The 23,698-nt window shown below is 44.6% G+C and overlaps 1 protein-coding gene across 12 annotated transcripts in view; it reads right to left on the reverse strand.

Annotated features, from left to right (window-relative positions):
- Positions 1–23,698, reverse strand: part of Limch1 (LIM and calponin homology domains 1) — a 398,796-nt gene that overhangs the window by 47,052 nt on the left and 328,046 nt on the right. For 7 of the 12 annotated variants that reach the window (XM_045130435.1, XM_045130434.1, XM_045130437.1 and 4 more), the window contains 5 exons: positions 14,084–14,119; positions 8,218–8,344; positions 6,068–6,225; positions 5,478–5,886; positions 3,580–3,798 (listed from right to left, as the gene is read on the reverse strand). In XM_045130435.1, coding sequence (XP_044986370.1) covers positions 3,580–3,798; positions 5,478–5,886; positions 6,068–6,225; positions 8,218–8,344; positions 14,084–14,119 — 949 coding nt within the window. Of the gene's footprint in view, positions 1–3,579; positions 3,799–5,477; positions 5,887–6,067; positions 6,226–8,217; positions 8,345–14,083; positions 14,120–18,448; positions 18,710–19,185; positions 19,298–19,395; positions 19,512–20,842; positions 21,170–21,886; positions 22,130–23,698 lie in introns of all 12 variants that reach the window. The other 5 variants (XM_045130438.1, XM_045130436.1, XM_045130441.1 and 2 more) reach the window with 2 other exon arrangements.

Here is a 23,698-nt window from a genome sequence, read left to right on the forward strand (position 1 = left end):
TCAAAGGCATGCACCACCATGCCTGGATCAAGATTTATTTTTATTTATTTATTTCTTAAAGAAAAAGAGAGAGGGGGAGAAATGGGTGCAGCAGGACCTCTAGCAATTGCAAACAAACTCCAGATGCATGCACCACCATGTGCATCTGGCTTACGTGGGACCTGGAGAATAGAACCTGAGTCCTTAGGCTTCACAGGCATGCGCCTTAACCGCTAAGCCATCTCTCCAGGCCTGCTTATTTACTTATAGATGAGGGTCTCACTTTGTGGCCTTGGCTGACCTGGAACTTACTAGGCAGCCAAGGCTGGCCTCTCAATTGCTGGGATTACAGGCATGAACCACCGTACCTGGCTCTTGATAAGCAATTCCTTTGGAGTGATTTCTGGGATGACACACTGAATGTGAAACTTCTGGCATCACGAGTTGCAAGTATAAATAGGAAAAGCACAGCACAGCTAACAACTTTGACAGGTATACGCCACACTGGGCAGTCCCTGCTATTGTTTAATGACCAAAAGCTCAAGCGGTGGGTCCATAAACGCTGCTGCTCAGAACCAGTAGGGTTCATGGAACTGGAAATTACCCTCAACTGGGGAGAAATATATAAGAGGAAGAAGGCCCCAGGCTTGCCCAGGAGTTTGGGTTTTTATCCTGACACTGCCCAGCTCGCTCTAGCCACCAGGAAGAAAAGCCATAAAGGCCATCTTTTCGTTGGAGTTCCCCTTCTGACAGCATGTAAAAGAACATAATATAATCTCTTTCAGACCAGGGAGTTCAGCTTCTCTTAAAACTTGACATTTTGGGAGATATTGAATCAGTACAAAATGAGTGGAATTTAGCAAATTCTCCCCAAGAATCATGGCAAAAGAAAACCAAGACAGAGTTATGAACAGTCCTAGAAAAGAGATTCCAGTGCTAAGATGTCTCCTTTACTTGGGGAGGAGCTAGTTTAAATGTAAGAGCATCAGTGACTTTACCAGTTCAGATCCCCCACCAGTGGCAACTTATTGTAACATCGCGTAAAAATCTCTTCAGAAGTGGTGACATGTATGTAAAGCAAAAGTACAACTACAGGAGCCAGAGAGATGGCTCAGAGGCTAAGGCACTTGCCTGCAAAGCCTAACGACTCAGGTTCGATTGCCCAGTGCCCACATAAAGTCAGATGTACCAAATGGCACATGCATCTGGAGTATGTTTGCAATGGCTGGAGGCCCTAGAGCACCCATTTTCTCTTTCACTCTGCTTGCAAATAAATAAACAATTAAAAAATATTTTATATTTATTTATTTATTAAACAGAGAAAGAGGGAGAGAGAGAATGGGTTCGCCAGGGCCTCTAGCCACTGCAAACAAACTCCAGACACATGTGTCCCCTTATGCATCTGGCTAACATGGGTTCTGGGGAGTCGAACCTGGTCCTTTGTCTTTGCAGGCAAATGCCTTAACTGCTAAGCCATCCCTCCAGCCCCCCATTTTTTTTTTAAGAAAGGAAAATTACAGACTATGGTGGGAGAGTCAGCATTTGCCTGGGTCCCAAAGCTTGGCTTTTCATGAAGAGGAAGCATGGTATCATGGCAAAGAAATGACTTTGGTCTTTCACAGAGTATGATGGGGGGAGAGTAACAACCTCTTAGCCTCCAAATATCCCCAGTCCCCCACCCGACACACAGTCCCCCCCCAATAAACCTTTTTCCGAGCTGGAGAAGTCAAAATAGATTCCCACATCCTTAAACTACAAAACAAACCTAAAGGTTAACAATTAACATATGGACCAAATGAGGGTGCCCCCTAAAAGCTGGGCCATGTCTGTGTGGTGGGGACAGGTTTGGACCAGGAGTCTCTCCCGCGGAAGATCCACGAACGTGGGATTTTCCCACCTCAAAGTGGTGAACAGGATATGGCTCTGAGTTCCTGCGCTGGCTGTTCTTGGTGCTAAAGCTCCCAGATTGCTGGCGGAACAGTGTGCTGGTGCTTCAGATTGATCCAGGTTTAAAAGTTTAAGCTAGGGCTGGAGAGACGGCTTAGCAGTTAAGGCACTTCTTGCCTGCGAAACCTAAGGACCCGTGTTCGACTCCCCAGATCCCATGGAAGCCAGATGTGCAAGATGATGTATGAATACGGCTGCACACGCGCACAAGGTGGCACATGTGTCTGGAGTTTGGTTACAGTGGCTTGGGGCCCTGGTGCACCAATACTCTCTCTCTCTTGCTCACCCATAATAAAAGGCCAATCTGTTGGGCTTGCCTCTACAAACAAAAAAAATGTTTAAGCTAATAAAATGAATTTCATTAATAATTTTTTAACTAATGAGAAAAAAAAACCTATTACACACATAGAACATGTAATAAAAGATGAAAAGCCAGGTTTTCAGATTATTTTGAGACAGAGTCTTGCTATCCTCCTACCTTAGTCTCCTGGGTATTGGGATTACAGATCTGTACCACCATACCAGCTTAGCAATAGTTATTTTCAAATTGTATTAAAAATCTAATGAAGGACTGGAGGGATGGTTTAGTGGTTAAGGTGCTTGCCTGCAAAGTCAAAGGACCCAGGTTTAATTCCCTAGGTCCCACATAAGGCAGATGCAGAAGGTGGCACATGCATCTGGAGTTTGTTTGCAGCAGCTGGAGGCCCTGGCATGTTCATTCCCTCTCTCTCTCTCTCACTTTCTCTGCCTCTTTCTCTCTGCCAAATATACAAATGAAAATAAAAATAGTTTTAAAAAATCTAATGAGGTCCTAACCATGTAAAAAAAGAATATTATTTATTTATTTATTTATTTGAGAGCGACAGACACAGAGAGAAAGACAGATAGAGGGAGAGAGAGAGAATGGGCGCGCCAGGGCTTCCAGCCTCTGCAAACGAACTCCAGACGCGTGCGCCCCCTTGTGCATCTGGCTAACGTGGGACCTGGGGAACCGAGCCTGGAACTGGGGTCCTTAGGCTTCACAGGCAAGCGCTTAACCGCTAAGCCATCTCTCCAGCCCAAAAAGAATATTTGAAAGATACATTTATTTTTCTATAACACTGGATACCAATAATAATATGAAAAAAAGAGAAATAGTAATTTCTTGTTCACAAGTTATGTTATCTGTGAATATAGTGCATTGCCATGGGTTGAATCATGTCTCCTCCTATTCCAATGTGGATGTCCCTAATGGCAGGTTCTCAATATGGGACATTATTTTGAGAAAAGGGTTGTTGCAGTGAAGTAAGACTCCTGGATTATGGGGTCCAGTCACATTGTACCTTGATTGACAGGAACTCTGAACACAGACATTCATACAAGGAGAACAATGTGGAATGATGAGTCTACATGCCAGAACATCAGGATTCCCAGCAACCACCAGTAGCTCAGGGAAAGGCCTGGATCCTATATCCCTCCTAACAGCCAAGAGAACAATACCTTGATCTGGGATCCTGAGCCGGCAAGGTTGAGACAACTAACTCCTGTTGTTTCAACCACCCAGCTTATGGTGCTTTGTTATGTAGCTCACCTGATAGGCTTAAGGAGAAAGAAAGAAACATTTCCATGTTCTACTTATTTTAGAGATAGATTCTCCAAACTACAAGAACTTACCCTCAGCTCCTGAGGGAGAGAGTCTGGCTTCTTGATGTTGATCTCAATGCTGTTGCTGTCTTGTTTCACCTCCATGGGAGAGCCATGAACTCTGGCCACACCTTCAAACTTCTGGGACTTGGTTAAGGAGGGGGTAGGTGTCACTGTGGGACCCTCTTTCTCCTTCTCCTCTTCATCGCCATGGTCCGTCTCTCCATTCATGCTGATTTTCCCATCTACCTATGATAGCCAAGAATGAACAAAAATCATGCCATTTCCCAACCAAATACAGTAGCAAAGCACATATTTTTGAATCATGTTAAAGAATTAGCACTGAACAATCATAGTCCACAGAAAGGATTCTCAAATGTCCTCCTCAGTTCTAGAAGTTAATCTTCTGTAAGGATCTTTTTCTCAAGGCCAAACGCCATGTTGATATTAAAATACTAGATCATAATTCATGTTTACTTGATTTTTAAAAATTTTTTTGTTTATTTTATTTATTTATTTGAGAGCAACAGACAGAGAGAGAGAGAAAGAGGCAGAGAGAGAAAAAGAATGGGCGCGCCAGGGCTTCCAGCCACTGCAAACAAACTCCAGACACATGCGCTCCCTTGTGCAGCTGGCTAACGTGGGTCCTGGGGAATTGAGCCTTGAACCGGGGTCCTTAGGCTTCACAGGCAAGCGCTTAACCGCTAAGCCATCTCTCCAGCCCTGTTTACTTGATTTCATGGAGAGATTTCATTTTAATCTACAGGAAAATGAAGGAATCTTAAAAACAAACACATGCTACCAATTTGATTTTGAGTAAGCTTTCATTTAAATTGTAATGTCTATTCCACAACTTGGATTTTTTTGTTGTTCTTGTTGTTAGCATATAAATGATGTGGGACCTACCTCTGATCAGAAACATTTTACAGGTTACATTGCAGTAGTTTTATGAAGTGCTCATGGAGAGTAGGAGATCTGATACCATGTTATATTATAATAAATCCCCCTCTCCAGTTAATGTTACACCTCCATTTGTTTTCAAAAGGAAAAAAAAAAAAGGCTATGCCCAATACAATGTTTTTGGTTCACATCCAACATGTAGGAAAGGCAGTGGAATCAAAAAGGGACAGGCGGAGGGGTGGTTATAGTGGCTTGCTAACAGGCAGCTAGAAATCGCTGTCTTGGTGTTTGAGGTAGACTATCTGGGGTTAGACCACCTAGGATCAAACTCTGACTCGACCATTTAATAGCTGTGCAATTTCCAATAAGTCTCTTATCCCCTGGATACCACTGCGTCTGGCTGAGAAGTGATTTTTTTTTTTCTTTGAAGCAAAAAGAACTTAAGATAAGGGCTGAGTGGCATTTGAGGAAGTGGGAAGATGTTTGATTGTCACAGGCTTTACTTTTTCCATTCTGGAAGATGATTTTCTACATGCTTCGGTAGCTCAACCTAGTTTCCACTTAAAAAAAAAAAAGACTTGTCTTATCTGAGGATCAAATTATTACATATTTTTCCCAATTGTTGCACCTGTTCCTCCATTTCTTCCGAAGAGAGATGTAGTTGTTTAAATTGAAAACAATTAGATTTTCATTTTGGGGAGTTTGTTTTATCTCCAAATAGCTGAAGATACCAGATACTACAAAATTAGAATTTGTTTCCGCTGGCATAGAGAAACCAGGCCACTATATCAAGCCAAAAAATAGACCTTGCTCATGGGCATCTTATGACTGCCAATCCCACTGCATCCACTGGAGTAACGGATAGTAATTTAGAGGACTAGCTATCCCCTAAATACTTGCAAAATCAACCCTCTCAAGGCATATGCATGGTCACCACAGTGGGCTGTGTGGGGGATATAATTTTCTTGCTCTTTCCACTGACTATCTGGGGTTCCGTGTTTGTTTACCTCTTAAAAAACTCTTCCTACCTTAAAGGTCTTCAGAACCTCTTGAGAGTTCTTGGGCTGGGAGTAAGGCTTGGGTGTTAGCATGGGCAGAGCTTTGGGGGAGAGAGTTTTGCTTGGAGACCCGCCGCCCGCTGCCGGGCCGCTGTCGGGAACGCTGGCACGGGCGATGGTGGTTTCAACCGTGGCAGTGAACTTGGGCGGAGGCAGTGACTGTTGCCGCAGGTATTTCATGGGGCTGGGGTCATTCAGGACGGAAGATAAGTTTGGCTCTGTGGAATGGCTTCTTTCCAAGATTTTTGGCATCTCTAAGCGCTCCAGCACAGCCTCGCTGATGGTGAACCTCTCAATGTACTGCTGGAGGATGCCTTCGGCCTCCTCCTGGGACCGCGCATTCTTGTACGCTTCATGCAGCTCCCTCTCTCTCCGCTCTCTGCAGGAGGGGGCATGGGGAGAGGAGCCACAAACAAAAACACGACAACAAAAAAAGAAAATTACAAAGAAGCCCGTGGCGGAACCCAGGTACAGCCACACCAAGCCCATGATATAGTACTGAGAATCTGATGTAGACAAGGCAAACCCATAACACGCCAAGAGCCACAGAGAGAACCCACTTTTCTTGAACAATTTCTCTGTAGGTTTTGATGCTTTTCCTTCGTTCACTTAACCCATCTTCTCCAGACATCAACTTCTCCATTTTTTTCCTTTCTTCCTCTTTCTTGATTAGGTCCTGAGAAGCACTTCTTCTACGGCTCTTCCAACGAGCCAGGTCCTGGAGGACAGAGAGAGAGAGAGAGAGAGAGAGAGAGAGAGAGAGAGAGAGAGAAGAGAGAGAAAGGGAGGGAGGGAAGGAGGGAGGGAGGGAGGGAGACAGAGAGAGAGAGAGAGAGGGAGGGAGGGAAGGGGATGCTCTTGTTCAACTTGAACATCCTTCCCTTTCCATGATTCACAGATTAGGGAGAACCCAGGCAACACTGGGACGCTGTGCTCAGACACTGCCACACAATCCAATGTCAGCCTGGTTGGGACAAGAATGTCTCAAAGGCAGGGTAATACTGATATCCACGCCATCATAAGAGGGAAGAAATTAATTTGAACACAGCTAATGGGAACGATGCAATTGTATTTCATGTTACTTGGCACAATTTGGAAAATTGTCTTACAATTATGTAAATTTCTCCTCTTTGCCTATTTGCAACGTCTGAGTTCTCGAAACAGTTGCTGGCAGTAGCGTGGTTGGGTGAGAGGTTATAGTTTTCTCACGGATGGAAATAAAGGCAAAAATAAATTGACTTTGGCTGGGCATGGTGGCACATGATTTAATTCCAGCACTTGGGAGGCAGAGGTAGGAGGATTGCTGTGAGTTTGAGGCCAGTTTGAGATTACATAGGGAATTCCAGGTAGGCTAGAGTGAGAACTTACCTCAAAAATAAATAAGTAAATAATCAAATTGGATTGGAAAGATGGCTTAGCAGTTAAGGTGCTTGCCTGCAAAGTCAAAGGACCCAGGTTCGATTCCCCAGGACCCATGTAAGCCAGATGCACAAGATGGTGCATTTGTCTGGAGTTTGTTTGCAGTGGCTGGATGACCAGGTGTGCCCATTTTCTCATAAATAAAAATAAAGCACTTAAAACAAATTAAATTGACTTTGAAGCCTTACAGATACGATGGTGTTATATGTATTAATTCCCTCAGGACAACTTCAGCACCCGTTCCACAGGTTATTATAGCATTATAATGAAGAGAGGATTCTGGGAGAAGAAGGAATGGCTACAGGTAGGCTCTCCATCTCCTATTTTGGAATCTTGCGTGTGTTTCTTAGCCTCTCTCTAAAATGAAGGTGACTGTGGTGTTTTTTGCTTACAAAGTCTGCAGGGCCAAATGCAGTCATATAACGGGCCAGCAGAGAGAAAACACTCGTTATATCACAGGCACACTTGTTAGTATCTTTTACCAAACTTGGGAAAAATTAACTCCTTTTGATAATGGCAGATATGTTTGCCATGGCTCCCTCAGAGTGCTGCATGGTGACTGAACAAAAGGACACACTCTCCCTCTTCTCTCCGCTAACTTCAAGCTCTCACAGCTTTGGGTCCGCTGTCAGGACATAACGTGATCTTGAAAGCTCTTCTCAGCCTTCCTTAACTTCCTTCCCTGGTTCGAATCCTGCCTCTCTCCCACTCACAGGCTCTGTGACCGGACAAGTGACTTCTCTGTGCTGGGCCTCATCTGTGACTGCTGGATAATACTGGGCACTAGGAGACTGAATTACCAAGAGGATTGGATGGATTTTCCCACAGGCAAGCCTTTCAGTACGGTGCCTGGTACTGGTTGGTACACTTTAAATGCTGGTCATTGTTGCCACCGCCCACCCTTCAAATGCAGAGCCTCAAAGGACAGTGTATTCGCCATTCTGCTACCCGGCTCGCCTCCCACTGCCTCCTTTGTGACCAAGCTTTTGGCCAGGGGACTTGTTGATTACATGTAGGTGTCATTCTCTCCTCTCTCGTCCCCCCTTTTCTACCGACACCCCCTTCCCTCCCCCGCGCCCGCACACACACACACACACACACACACACACACACACACACACACACCTTTCAGGCTCACATTAGAAAGCTGGCTGATTGACATCCTCCAGGGGGCTTTGAAGTCCAGGGGTACCCGCGCACCCTTACCACCCGGCTTGGTGTGTGTGTGTGGGGGGGGGCAGCCCACCTCCTCCCCGCTGCCCACGAGGCCCGGACCTCGGCCGGCACTCACGTCTTGCCATTTGTCGTCCTCTTCCCTCAGCTGGCTGTTGATGAGCTGCAGCTGCTCCTGGCGGGCCCGGCTGTGCGGCAGCACCGCGGCCTCCTCGTCGCAGCGCATGTCAAACATGCTCGTGCTCCTGGTGCGGAGACAAAAAGCCAGCGCAGCGGCATGAGCGCGCGCCGCCGCCCGGGGGCGCTGCCGAGCTGAGGCCGCCTCGCCCCCGCCCCGCAGCCCGACGGCCAGGATGGGCTCCCGGAGCCGGCCACTGATGCCAACTGAATCGGGGCACTTTCTACGTGGGTGCTTAAAAAAAAAAAAAAAAAAACCCAAAAACTAAGATATCTGAAGCTCTCGTTTGTAAATGCACTTTAAAAAGAAACTGTGCATTAAAAATTACACACACACACACACATATATATATATATATAAAATTTGGACAGAACGTGGGGTAGCCAGGTTCCCTAAAGTGAAATTTAACTACACTAAATGCCTCTTTGTGAAAAGAGCTGGCCAACATGCTACATGTGAGAAGACAATTTCTTCACTTACAATTAAAAAAAAACAAAGTCACAGGGCCTCAAGATTAAGGCACCCCTTTTTTCATATTTTATTATCTTAGCTTCAAATGCTCCCTACAACTATGAATTGATGACGGGTGTGTTTGATGTGGCAATTGCTTTTTAGTTCCTGCAAAACCGTGTTACTTGAGAGTGTTGTTAAAGGCACATTGGAATCAAGAAAATAAGGTTATTTTATTATAAAGGAGGAATAAAATATGGAAATTATGGTGCACTTTGGATCCTAATATGCCCAAGCCATTTTAATCTCTTTTTTTGTTAAGATACTTCTGTATTGAAAAGGAAAGGACAAGCAAATTTAAAAGGCAGCTTCAGCTATGCACGCAATTCCTATCTTTACGGGAGCTCATTAGGGCCACAGGACCTTCTCTGTGATGCTGACACAGACCTCAGTTCACAGCAAGAGCTGAAGCAGCAAGATTAACACAGAAAGAGAAACCTAAGCAAAATCCACCTCAGTTTTAACCTTTCAAAGAAATGACTAGGGCTGGAGAAATGGCTTAGTGGTTAAGGTGCTTGCCTGCAAAGCCTAAACACCCAGGTTCGATTCCCCGTTCCCCTCATATAACAGATGCGCAAGGTGGTGCACATGTCTGAAGTTAGCTTGCAGCGGCTGGAAGCAGCACCCATCCGCTCTCTCCATCTGCCTCTTGCACTCTCTCAAAATAAAATATTTAAAAAACAAATTGACTAGCTCTGAGACCAAATGGGTCACAGAGTCCACAAACCCAGCAGTGGAGAGTCCTTACAAGTTCACTGTTAACCTCTTTGTGTAGAAGACCAGGATAGTCCATTGTCGAAGCCAGCTGAACCCCCAGAAAACGTAAGCCATGCGCTTAGACACAGTTCATCCCAGACGTCATCAGCGATGCCCAAAAATCATTACCCTGGCACAGGCAGAAGCACGGGCACCGTTGGATGCAGTGGGCTCCCCAGCAGGCAGCGTTTCGGAAGAAGACATTCTCAAGCCAATGGTCACCACACTCTGACACCCATCCATTCAGAATGGATCTGTATGGATGGCTGGTCCACCCCTCCCCGCCCCCCCCCCCACGGGTGTTGGGCATTTGAAATCTAACTTGAGTCTTCGATATTAAGAGTACCCTCATAATCTCGCTCCTTCCCTCAACCAACCCAGACTGCTCTGAGAATCCTAAGACATAGATGGATTTTTGTCTGAGGCTTTTAAAATCAGCACAGGGCTGACAAAGCTGCAGGATCCTGCTGCCTGTCACCTCCTCCCCGGGCGGGCGTTGACTTCCAGCCGATGAGCCTTCTCGAAAAATAAACTCACTCTTCAAAACTGGGAGGAAGGGGCTGGAGAGATGGCTTAGCGGTTAAGCACTTGCCTGTGAAGCCTAAGGACCCCGGTTCAAGGCTCTATTCCCCAGGTCCCACGTTAGCCAGATGCACAAGGGGGCACACGCATCTGGAGTTCGTTTGCAGTGACTGGAGGCCCTGGTGCGCCCATTCTCTCTCTATCTATCTGCCTCTTTCTCTCTCTCTGTCACTCTCAAATAAATAAATAAATAAAAAGGAACCAAAAAATATTTAAAAAAATGGGAGGAAGGACTATGACTTTTCTCTCACTCATTTTATAGTCTACTTATTAATGTTGTTTAAGAAATTATTTAGGGATGTAAAGGGTTAAGCAGAAAATGCTTAACTTATGCTTTTTCTTTAACATTAAGATAAAATTACACTTATGTAGGCCTTCCAGAAAGAGATGGAGATTTATTCCACTCCTCTCATAGTTAAAAGAAAACAAACAAACAACAAGAGCCTTACCTTTAAAACAACCAATCCAGTCAATTATCTTTTAAGGCAGCTTACAATCTCTGCTAAGACTTTTAAAGACCTAAACCACCATAAGCCAGGCTCTCTTATGGCCCACCAAGTAGGTGGCAGGTTGAAAGAGAGAAAGTAGAGCCCTTGATTTTGCCATGTAAAATTTCTCAAGGGCAGAATTTGGGGGTTAGGTTGTGGTGGGCGGCTATAGATCCAGGGTTTCTTCTACGGAGGAAAAGGCCTCTCCAGGCTGCGGGGTTTGGCTGTCTCACTAGGTGGGCATGGTCTCCTTCTTATAGCTTGGTTTTTCCACTTCTGCTCCCCACCAAGAAGCCCTGACTTACCTCAGCCCGACTGTGGCCAAAGGCTGGTTAGTTAAGTAAAAAGAGAAATTCATTTCCCAGCTCCCATACCAGGAAGGACTATTTTTTTTCCAGTTTTTTTTTTTTTAAAGAAAAAATATCAGCAAACTGGCCCCAGCCAAAAAAAAGTAGTAGCAAAATTATGATGTCTTTATGCAATTTCAAAAAAAAAAAAAAAAAGGAACAGAGAAAATTGAGAATTGACAATACTAGATAGAGAATGGGCTTAGTCACCCTTTAGAAAATGATCCCGAGTTCAGAGGTGGGGCTTGATCTCTCAAATGAAGAAGTCTGTGGGAGGGGATCATGGAGAAGCAGAGCTTCTAGAATATTAGCTTACACCTAACCTGCCCTTTCCAGCACCAATGCTTGTACCCCTGAACTTCGGGGACGAGAGTGTCTGGCTGCAGAGCTCAGGACTGTTTCTTGGGAGTGGGTTAGCATTTTTGGGACAGGATTAAGTTTCTTCAAGGGGAAACTAGAGATGGTTTCACAGTCAAGTCTGAGGTAAAACAAACAAACAAACAAACAAAACAGAATAAAATGGCCAGCAGCTCTCCCAACGTGCAGGTGCTTCTGGAGGGGCGAATGTTGGGATAACTGGAATATGTCAGCTGAAGAAATGGCTGAGAAAGTGAAATTAAATTTACAGAGACATTCTTGACTGGCTTGGAGGTGGAAATTTCTCTGCCTGCCTGTGTGGTAGGTCTACCCTAACCTATATTCTCCATCAGGGCATATCAAGTTTTTGATTGGGTTGTAATTTTAGAATGTGTCAAAAAAAAAAAAAAAGAATGAGTCAATTGTTGATAAAAATAGTTTATAAATTATCCCTTTAAAGGTTTTGAAATAGGAAAACAGTGGAGAAATAAGCTAAACTAGTATATGTTTCTATTTGAGAAATTAACTCTTAGTGTCAATCTTTCATTTTGTTCCCCATGTGGCTTCATGGACTATGTTTGTTCCAAGCAGGAAATTCAGTCCTTTGTGAATAAAACTTTTGGGGATGAAGGCCCTTTTACTCTTCTGGTATACTCTCAGAGGGAAAAACAAGGTGTGTGTGTGGGGGGGGGTGTGTCCTGATTCCTACCTGCCCCTTTACAACAATCATTTACTTTTTCTTGGGTGAGGTTTCAGATTTCAGCATGAACAAATTCCAACAGCTCTTAAAGGTAGTATCTTCCTTCCATTCATTTTTTTAAAGGTTTCCCAGAGATCTATTTTATTTTATTTATTTATTTTTATTTTTTTCATTTTTCGAGGTAGGGTCTCACTCTAGCTCAGGCTGACCTAGAATGCACTATGTAAATCTCAGGGTGGCCTGGAACTCATGGTGGTCCTTCTACCTCTGTCTCCCGAGTGCTGGGATTAAAGACATAGGGCTTCACACCACTGAAGAGTAAATCCATCCTATCAAAGTGTTTTCGCTCTCACCAAATCAATGTAGTGTTTTGCCTATCAATCTCATTCTCACCTCCTTCCAGGGAATATTAAACATTGTCTCTTCAGGTTTCCCAGACTCCTTAACTCCGTGCAATGGGGCAATCCCAGCCATGGTTTGGATTTGAGACACGAAGGCCCTGTTATATCAACTAACGCAACTGTCCTAAATTACTCATGACCTGGCAATGGAATCTGGCTGCTCAGGGCCGAGGGTCCAAACTAAGCTAGTATCCTGAGCACAAACCCAGGAAAATGTGATGTGGACACTTTTTTTTTAATGTTGGATTTTTCATTTTTGCTTAAATTTAATTGCTATCACTGGGAATGATATCCGTGGGTTCTATATCCTTATTTAGATGTCTCACTCCATCGCTTGGAAAGACTGATTGGACCAGGAAGAAGACAGAATTCAGCTTTTCCCATGATGGTCCAACCTCTCACCTGGACACACCATGTTTCTTTGAAGAAGGCAGACATTGGGTTGATGCTGGAACTAAATATTGACTGTATTTCTTTTTTAAAAAATATTTTATTTTTATTTATTTATTTATTTGACAGAGAAAGAGGGAGAGAGAATGTCACACCAGGGCCTCTAGCCACTGCAAGTGAACTCCAGATGCTTGTGCCCCCTTGTGCATCTGGCTAACGTGGGTCCTGGGGAATAGAACCTGGGTCCTTTGGGTTTGCAGGCAAACACCTTAACTGCTAAGCCATCCTCCCAGCCCTCTTTTTTTTTTTTTTTTTTTTTTTTTTGTAACTACTTTACTTACTTATTTGAGATAGGACCTTGCTGTAGCCCAAGCTGACCTGGAATTCACTATGTAGTCTCAGGCTGGCCTAGAACTCACAGCCATCCTCCTACCTCTGCCTCTGGAGTACTGGGATTAAAGGCATGCACCACCACAGCCTTCTTGGCTGTATTTCTTAAAACATACATTACTTGAATCTGAGCAGGCTACTATTCTGTAAGAAACCTTTTGCCTTGTGTATCAGGTGCAGAATAATCTGCTTATGGGAAATCTATTTCTGAAAGAGAGCTCATGTGGTCACAAATGGGAGGTGAAGCGTTGGGTGGGGGGGGGACCTCTTTCTCTTTGCAGAGCGAAAAGCAAGAAGCAGACAGAGGAAGCCAAAGCCGTGTTTTACACCCTCAACCCCCTGCTATGCCACGGAACCTGAACAAAACCCCAATGTTTGGGTCTTAAGCATCCCACAGTTTACATGACTCCAACCTGGGAGGGACGTGGTCTCCTGAATCTATAATTAGTGGTTTAAGATTTATTTTCTTAGTTTGAAAAAAAAAAATGTGACTAAAGGAATGACTACTTTACTGTTTGCTCTAAGCCCCAAAGTATCAAGAATTACAGGCAAGTCACAATACCCTTTTCATCATTCCGTGGTTCAGCAGGGATACCAGTGTTCCAACGATCGCAAGAGCGACTTGAACACGGCCGTTGATGAGAAAGCAAATGTTAAGTTGGAAGCAGCAGCTGCACGTTAGACTCATGCTTAAGTTGCTTTTTCATTCATCTTTCCCGCATGGAACACATGTTCTGCATTCCAGCCCCAAGCCCTTCATGGTGGAGTCAGTTCTCTGTTTAGTTCACCGTGGTATATCCGTTGCATTTCAATTAGTGGTAAGTATCAGAGCATGCACTTTAGGCTAGTAATTAATGCAAACCCTATGAATGCAAGGCCACTTACTCTGCGTCATCTGACACAGGGGTCCTCGGACCGTATCTACAAGACCAAATACAACATTAGAGAATTGGCAAGGCAGACAGTTAATGCTGAAACCAACCTGCAAAGTACAAAACTGCTGGAGAAATATATACGTGAGCCAAACCTTTTTTTTTTTTTTCTTTTTTGCTATACTGAAAAAGAGGCGTAATTAGTAATATCCGTTAGCTGCTGAAAATTGGAGTCTCCAGATTTCTATTGGGTTTGAAAGCCCAGAAGAGAAATGAAAAATAATCCCACGCTACTCACAAAGAAAGACCCCGTTCAACATAAATACAGAGAGGCTTAGGTGTAACCCACGATGTTTAGAGAAGGCAGCTTAAAACACAAACACATATTCGGGCTGTTCACAGGCAGTTAAAACTGTTCATGTCTTAGGTTGGCAGTAATGGGTTGCCATGGACACTGAACACCCAAGCAAACCCCTTACTGAGCTGTCCGGACGTGTTAATGCATCTGCACGGGTGACCTCAGAGTATTTCTACAGTCTTTGGGAAGCAAACCAGGACTTCAACGAGCACCCCAATCAGCAGTGCCTTATGTCTGACAAAAACCACAATTCCTAGAAAACTGGTAGTCTTAATCAAAACCAGACTCAAAGGATATTCCATAGCTTGAAAAAACAAAGTTGCTTTTTTTTTTTTTTAAATCTTTTACAGTCTTCTGATAATTTAGGTTTATGAAGTTGTGACCTTCTGCAACAGTTGTTTGGGGTGAAATATATCTGAGCAAAGGAGAAGATTAAGTTAGACTAACAATGAGAACATTACATAAAGCACAATTATTATTATTATTATTTTTGAGGTAGGGTCTCACTCTAGCCCAGGCTGACCTGGGATTCACTATGTAGTCTCAGGGTGGCCTCGAACTCATGGAGATCCTCCTACCTCTGCCTCCTGAATGTGAGTGCTGGGACTAAAGGTGTGCATGCAGGCCACGCCTGGCTTTAAAGTACATTTTTGAGTAAGAGCAAGCAGCTTCCTCAGATGATGATCCCACTAGGAAAAGCATGTTTAAAGGTAGTCCTTATCCACGTCTTGAAAACCTACTCACTTTGACATGGGCAGTACACAAAGGATCAAGTAGAAAGGAAACTATCCCCTGCCTTAACTGCTGACCGATCTCTCTAGCCCCAAGGAGAAATTCTTTTTATTTATTTATTTTTATTTTGAGAGTGAGAGAGAGAGAGAGAGAGACAGAGAAAGGGAGAGAGAATGGGTGTGCCAGGACCTTCAGCCTGCTGTGAATGAGCTCCAGACGTGTGCGCCCCCTTGTGCACATGCGCAACATTGCACGCTTGCATCGCTCTGCATCTGGCTACATGAGACCTGGAGATCTGAACATGAGTTCTTAGGCTTTGCAGGCAAGCGCCTTAGCCACTAAGCAATCTCTCCAGCCCCCAAGGAGAGATTCTTTAAATGCAAAGTAGGAGAGCCAATAGGCTATAGGGTCTAGAACTGGCACCGTGGCAGGTCACAATTAATATGGGTATCCTACCAAAAATCAAAAAGTCAATTAATAAAGGCTAAACTTGGGCTGAGGAGATGGTTCAGTGGTTCAAGGTACTTGCTGGCAAATCCTGCTGGTCCTGGTTCAGTTCCCCAGTACCCATGTAAAGCCAGATGCACAAAGTGGGCACATACATCTGGGTTCATTTGCAGTAGCAACAGGCCCTGGCACATCTACACTCTAGAGATTTCTCTGCTCACAAATTAATATATATATGTATATACATATACATATATATTATACATATATATATATAATCTAAATTTGAGAGTAGAGATGCTTAGAAAGAGGAAGGAAACAAGCTATTTACCCACTGATTACATTTATATAACTTTCAGCACTATTTAAGCAGTCGTGAACCTGTAATTAGCTGGTGATACACATATTGTACTCTGAACAAATTGGAAATGAGAGTGGGAAATGGTTTTACGGCTCATCAGACTGAGTTTTGCACATAGTAATTACTCAGTATGTATTTGTTGAAAGAAAAGATGAATTTCTAGAGTATATATTGGCTCAATCACAGATGTCATAAAGTTAATTTCATTATATCTCCTTCCCATCATACCAAAGACTCATCCTCATTTGAATTCGTTTGGAATAATAAATGGAAGGAGAGACAGAAAATGACAGGGAGGGCTGGGAAAATGGCTTAGCAGTTAAGGCGTTTGCCTGTGAAGCCCAAGGACCCTGGTTCAATTCCCCAGGACCCATGTAAACCAGATGCAGAAGTGGACACATGCGTCTGGAGTTCATTTGTAGTGGCTGGAGGTCCTGGTGTGCCCATTCTCTCTATCTACCTCTTTCTCTCAAATAAATAAATAAACTATTTAAAAAAAAAGACAAAGAATTCAGCAGGCTTCCACAAGTCCTCTGGTAACAGTGTATGCAATGCCCTGAAGGGATTTTTCCATTCAGACAGAGCTCAGTTTGAATCTTAGGTTCCCTAATTGTGTGCCTCTGACTTTGGTTTCCCAATGCGAAAATACACATGGAAAATGCAGAGGATGAGCAGGAATGCATCTAGGATGAGGCTGGTGGTGCAAGCCTTGTTTCCTTCTTTCTTTTCACTCTGACTTGCTCTACAGCCCACAGAGCCTGGGCCAAGGACCATGCTGGGGTATCTAGAGGACAAGTGACTGAAGGACAGGTGGACCCTCAGTGTCTCCGTCACGAGCCATCTCTAAGCTATCTGGGAACTATGTGGGATCTGCTCACTAACTAATCTCTCCATCCAGCTTCCCATTTGTGACGTGGGATAAGCTTGCATTCAACCTATCTGTGAATTCCTGGAAGGTGATCTAGATGGGGAGACCACATATTGAATACACTCTACAACGGAGAGCATGAATGTTTCCCTGATCCCTGGACACATTATTACTCAGAAGAATGGAAAGCCTGGATCAAATCCAGGAGACAATGATGGCTAGGGTATTGATGGTTAAATTCTTCCTGCGCGTGAATGTGCCCTCTGACCCACTGCCGTCAAAGTCCCTTAAGAAGCAGAACTAACCCCATTACTTCGTGTTTTGCAATGAGTTTAAATTATACAAAACACTCCTCTCTCCTTTGCTCTATATTGTGCACCTACACTATACTTTCTTTTTAAATTTTTTATTTTTTATTTTTTTTTCCATTTATTTATTTGAGAGCGAGAGAGACAGAGAGAAAGACAGATAGAGGGAGAGAGAGAGAATGGGCGCGCCAGGGCTTCCAGCCTCTGCAAACGAACTCCAGACGCGTGCGCCCCCTTGTGCATCTGGCTAACGTGGGACCTGGGGAACCGAGCCTCGAACTGGGGTCCTTAGGCCTCACAGGCAAGCGCTTAACCGCTAAGCCATCTCTCCAGCCCTACACTATACTTTTAATTATATCTCTATCTCTATGGATCTATGTATGTATATATGTATGTATGTATGTATGTATGTATGTATCTATCTATCTATCTATCTATCTATCAATCAATCAATCATTCAGGACTTGGAAGACCAAGGTAGGAGGATCATCGTAAGTTCAAGGCCAGCATGGGGCTACAGAGTGAGATACAGGTCAGTATGAACTGAGAGTGAGATCTTGCCTTGGAAACAAAACACATTATACTTATTAAGTGGCAACAGAAGCTTCATTACACAGGAATTTTAGACCCTGGGATAACTATTTCCCTACTCTTTATTTTGTATATTTAATTTATTTATTAGAGAGAGGGGGGGTGTGCCAGGGCCTCCAGCTGCTGCAAGCGAACTCCAGACACATATGTCCCCTTGTACATCTGGCTTAGGTGGGTCCTGGGGAATCGAACCTGGGTCCTTTGGCTTTGCAGGCAAACATCTTAACTGGTCAGCCATCTCTCCAGCCCCTTACTCTTTATTTTAAATCATGTCAGAGCATGGAATGGGAATTTTATCTCTAGACAGCAAAGTTTCCTGTTGGTGAAATACCAAATTGCAGATTATGTAAGTGATATTCATATTTGTCCTGGAATTAGTAGAATCAAGCAGGTCAGAAAAGAGTTCAACCCCTTCACCAGTCTCTTCTGTAAGTCAGGAAGGAAGAAGAGTTCCCCATTATGCTGTTGACACGATGAAATCAGAAACAATGGTTAACAGGTAAATTTTTACTACTGAGTTATTCTTCCTGCTTATACACAAGACAGAAAAATACTTTTGGTTGACAGGGCCCATGTTAATCATTCAATTTCTTTCTAGCAATAGCAGGTGAGTGGCTTTGACACAGCAGGATGCATTAATAACACATTCAAAGCATGTAATGTGGTGCGGGCTGGAGAAATAACAGTCACAAGCACATAGGAGAGCCTCTGACCTCTGATCTTTTATGGATGAGCCCTTGTTAGATTCCTCCATACCCTGCTGCTGGGCCAGTGGAGCCGGAGGGAACTGGTTTGGTTTGGATCCAGGAGGTACAGAGGACGCGTCGGTTCTCTTGGTTATCATGTCCTCCTCTTGCGGTTCAGCCAACTTGCTGTGGACTTTCAGTCCAGAGTCACCGCAGACAGGAGCTGTCATCTTCTCTGACTCCTCTTCTGTCCCTGAAGTCTCCCATTGAGGGACCAGAGGACATACTCTAGGGCAACATTCAGTCCAGCCAGTCAAAGGCTACTTATTGCTAAAGGAATTCAGTAGCATCACTCGCGGGCGTTAATCAAGACAGAAGAAGCTGACATCCACGGAGGCAGAAGGGCACAGAGCAGCCGGGTAGGAAATCCCCCTTCGAATTCCACAAGCCTATCATGCAGCTGGTGCTCACATGGGAAAGGCACTTGTCACGACTCCTGAGAACGCAATCTGCCCCAGTTCCCAGCCACATGCAAAAGCTAAAAATCTCGACCCACAGTGAGCTCTGGATGCAGAGCTCAGCTCCTAGGATGCGCACAGCCCTTGAAGTCACTCGACTTCCTGCCGTGTCAGCCACCGAGTGCACACGGGGATGCTAAGCTGCTGCTTGGGAACACACGGGCCACACGCACACACACACACACACACACACACACACACACACGGCAGACACAGCCCACAATATAACTCAGGCAGGAGGCTCACGGGGACTGGCTGCACTCCTCAGATCTTTCTACTTCAGGTGGCATCCCAGCATCTTTTTGAATAATTCCTTCGTTTTGCTCATTGCCATCCTGTGGTGAGTGTTTGGAAGTAACTAGAACCAGAGAGGATTACTTTACCATGAGAACTCATTCGCAGGAGCTTACCTCCCTCCTCACCATCACCCCCTGGGAAGGACACACTACTTCTCACCTTCCTCTGTCCTTGAGCTCTTGCCTACAGTGCCCACTTTTTCATCCCGGGACCCCAACACAGGAGCCTGCCACGACCCCTTTTTGTAACAGTTATCCGCGCCAGAATTCACTATCCTGTAGTTCATTAGGTAGAAAGGGTGGAGAAGGGGTTATGCAAAGAGACAATGAGTGGTCTGGGGGCCAAAAGATCCCCAAAGCTCTCTTCTGTCAATCCATGGGGCAGTTAGTAAGGGTGATACCATGTTGAGGAAACAGAAAATTAACTCTCCAACCAAGGCGGTTTGGTGTGACCTTGCCACCACGGAACTTAGTGATGCCCCATGCGCATGCAAGGACTCAAGGTGGCATTTTGCCCGAGTTTCTTGTCCCATCCTGATCTCAGACGCCATGCTCATCAGCCTCTGAAACCCCATGTGTTTGTGACACCTGTCACGACACTGTCCTATGTGGCGTCAAGCATAGTCTAGAGCTGGATAGACCTTCCTAACATGTCCCGAGCCATTCGCCACTTGCTTTGGGTTTAAAGGATAAAGCAGGGAAGAATGTTCTAGATGAAGAACCTCTATTAGCTTCTATCAGGAATTCAGGAGGCTTAGAAATTTCTATTCCTGCTGAAGCAGAGAGAGAGATACCAGCTGACAGGGCTGCATCCCCAGATGAGAGCTTGGGATTTCCAAGCTGGACGGCCTCCAGAAAGGAGGAGGAATGGCTCAGGTTGACAAGCTGTTCCCTGTCAGGTCTGGACAGTGATGCCTCCAGTAAATCCGTGACTCGTAGAAACCCCAGGAATCTTTTTCCATTCGTGATTTATTATAGAAATTTGAAAGCTTGGAGGGAGAGAAGCAGCCTTTGCTTTTTTTTTTTTTTATGTCCACTTGGATGTCCAAAATTTAAGCTCATGATACTCACAGCTAGCTTGTTACTGTGAGAGCTAAGACAGAGGTTGTACACAAGCCAAGTTTTTTATCAAGCTGTCTTTAGAAGACGCACAAGTGATATCATTAAAACGTCCATCTAGCCCATTCAATATTTTCAAGTCATAAAATAGCACTCGTTGCAGGAGAGGCCAAGGAGCTTGTCTGTGGAGATTATTGGAATTCCCAGGCAGTGATGCCCATGACATCAGAATGGAAACAGACACTTGCCTTATAACCTCACACATGTGCTTGCCCTAGGGTGACGTTTAATGACTTCTTTGCTATTCTAAAGAAGACTCTGTTAAAATTACATCACCTCCAGGGGTTTGCAAACTCTTCAGCAAACTCATGTTGTTTCTGTCGTTGTGGAGTGTGTGTGGTGTGGGGAAAAAAACCCAGGGCCTCACACACGCCAAGCATACACTCCACCACTCAACCTCTATCCCAACTCTCAGAAAACTCTCGAAAAAGAAGCACTAACTCCCATCAGGCCTCCCTGCACAGGGAGAGAGAGAGAAAAAAAAATACCTGCAGTCATTTTGTGGACTAAACGTCTGGTCATCCTTTATGCTGGAAGCATTTGGTGAGGGAGAGGACCCAGAGGAAGTTTGACTCTGGCTGCCATGACCGGTGACTTCTATATCCTCCCTGGGCCCCGCCTTGCCAATGCTGAGCCGCCTCCACGTCTGCTGATCTATCTCTGTCACTGGCCCAAAGTGCACAAACTTTTGCCTGGGGCTCGGCGCTTTCTTATAGGCCCTCGCTCTGCGGCTGGCAAAGTCGTCGCGGATGGCCGTTTCTGCATTGATTTCTGGTGGGGGCTCAGGGGCACCGATGAGCTGAGCATCTCCATCCCTGGTCAGAACCAGAAATGAGCTGCAAAGGTTTCCAAGGCAAGTGCACACAGAGATGAACTTGAAAACATGGCCCTAGATAGGTGAGAAGTCATTCCCATGGCTACAGGACAACTAACCACTAACCAGTCCAATGAGGACACACGATCCCTGCTTTGCCTAGGTGAACAGTGCTCAGAAGTTTCTACTACCTTCAAAGGATCAAGTTAGCATCACACTTGACAGCGTGAGGAAAAAAAATATGCAGGCACGGTGGAACGGTTACAATTACTTAAAAATCAAGTTGAAAAGCCGGACGTGGTGGTGCATGCCTTTAACTCCAGCACTAGGCAGGCAGAGGTAGGAGGATCGTCGTGAGTTCGAGGCCACCCCAAGACTACATAGTGAATTCCAGGTCAGCCTGAGCTAGAGTAAAACCCTACCTTGAAAAAACAAAAAACAAATGGGAAAAAAAAAAATTCAAGTTGAAGTTCCTGATAGTAAGCAAATCTATCAAAGAACACACCGCTCATAGAGAGTCAGCCAGCTAAAGAGGTTGTTTTCTGCTAATGCAGCTTTTACTATGAATAATGTTTCATTTTATGCCCAATGTGCTCATTTCCAGATGCTCCATTTTGTGAGGGACATTTTCTAGCTATCAAGATGGCCTGAAATAAAGAAAAGCGTTTGATCCTTTGAATCCTAAATCACAGCCCTGCTGGGGAAAACCATGACACACCTTGTCTTTCCAGACACCTTCAGTCTCTCCCACGTCTCCAGGTCGGCTTCTGTGATGCTGGAGAGCGTGATGAAGCTAGGAGCCTCCCGGTGAGCAGTGCATCTGCCCTGGATCCTTCTCTGGGCCAGGTCATCCTTACGCAGGTCCGGCAACTTCCTGACGCCCACTTCCATTGCTTCATTCTCCTGAGCGCATGTGACGCGGGTCACTTTTTCCTTCACCTCTTCTGCCTGAGCCTGGCTTCTGCCAATATGATTCAGCACCCCCCCCCCCCACACCAGTGGAAAAGTCAAGTTCAAGGAAAAGGAACAGACAAACAGAATGCCAAACACGGAAATTCAGAGGCTGAGAGCAGAAGGAAATGACAGCAGCAACTTAGCCTTCCTCAAAAATCTGGGCATAACTGGAGCTGTGATATCTTTCACCTGCAGTGCCCTCTTACTGTTTTTAAAAATTTAATTATATACTTTTTATTTATTTTTGAGAGAGAGAGAATGGATGTACCAGGCCTTTAGCCACTACAAATGAACTCTGGATGTGTGCGCCCCCTTGTGGTGCACGTGCGACATTGCACACTTGCATCACTGCATCTGGCTTACGTGGGACCTGGAGATTCGAACATGAGTTCTTAGGCTTCGCAGGCAAGTGCCTCAACCACTAAGCCATCTCTCCAGCCCTTTTTAAAAAAATTAGTTATTTACTTTTTGGGGGGAGATGGCTCTTACTGTTAAGCTTTAGTTTTTGCAGTGTTGAGATAGAATAGAGCCTTTCACATGCTCGGAAGTACTCTACCACTGAGCCACATCTCCAGCCCTTTACTCTGTCCTTTACTGTCATGAGACAGATCCTCCAAGCCCCTGCCCCCAGTGGATGACAAGCTCTAGTTTTGTCTAGCAAGTGAAGCCAAGGCTGACTGAAAGGCTACTAAGAAATGGCAATGAGATTTCAGTGTGACAATAATGATGGTGAAACTCCACAGTATTGAAGTACTATAATGACTTCAAGTGTTCTGACTGATTCCCTCAGTCCTGTTGGAATTTTTTTTTTTTTTAAACTACATCAGTAAAAATGTTAGTAACAAGCTCTGCAGTATCTAAACTCTAGGATTAGTTTGAAGATAGCGGGAGCATTGCTCATGGATAAAACATCTCAACCATCAACTCCCAATGGCCAGAAAGTACATTTAAGTTGATTCTGAACAGAAAGAGTCAACATTTAACCTCCCTCTGCTTGAGGCTTGAAGAGCAGAGTATCAGCTCTTTTCCTGGATATATCGAGCCCATCTCCATTTGTTTCTTTGGGTAGTAACTATTCACCTTCATACATTTGCAATGGTTCTAAGAAATAAACATGATCTGGTAAACATAATTTAAACTCAAGTTGTACCGTCTATAGATTTAAGCATTCTAGCACTTTTTTTTTTGTACCAGACATGGTGCCTCATGCCTCTAATTGCAGTACTTTGGAAGTGGGGGTGGGGGAGGAGGATCAGGATTTCAAGGTCATTTTTAGTTACATTGCAAATTCAAAGCAAGCTTGGGCTACATGAAATCCTGTCAAAAGCAAGCAAGCAAACACAAACACTAACTGCTTCACTGAGCTCAATAACTTCACCTGAAAATTCACTTTTTTTTTTTTTTTTTAAAGGTAGGGTGTCACTCTAACCCAGGCTGGCCTGGAACTCACTATGTAGTCTCAGGGTGGCCTTGAACTCATAGCAATCCTCCTGCCTCTGCCTTCTGAGTACTGACTGGGATTAAAGACATGTGCCACCATGTCCAACAAGATTCACTTTTAGTTGTATAAATCACA

Source organism: Jaculus jaculus, chromosome 11 (assembly GCF_020740685.1).
Source record: "Jaculus jaculus isolate mJacJac1 chromosome 11, mJacJac1.mat.Y.cur, whole genome shotgun sequence".
In the NCBI taxonomy this organism is placed as follows: domain Eukaryota; kingdom Metazoa; phylum Chordata; class Mammalia; order Rodentia; family Dipodidae; genus Jaculus; species Jaculus jaculus.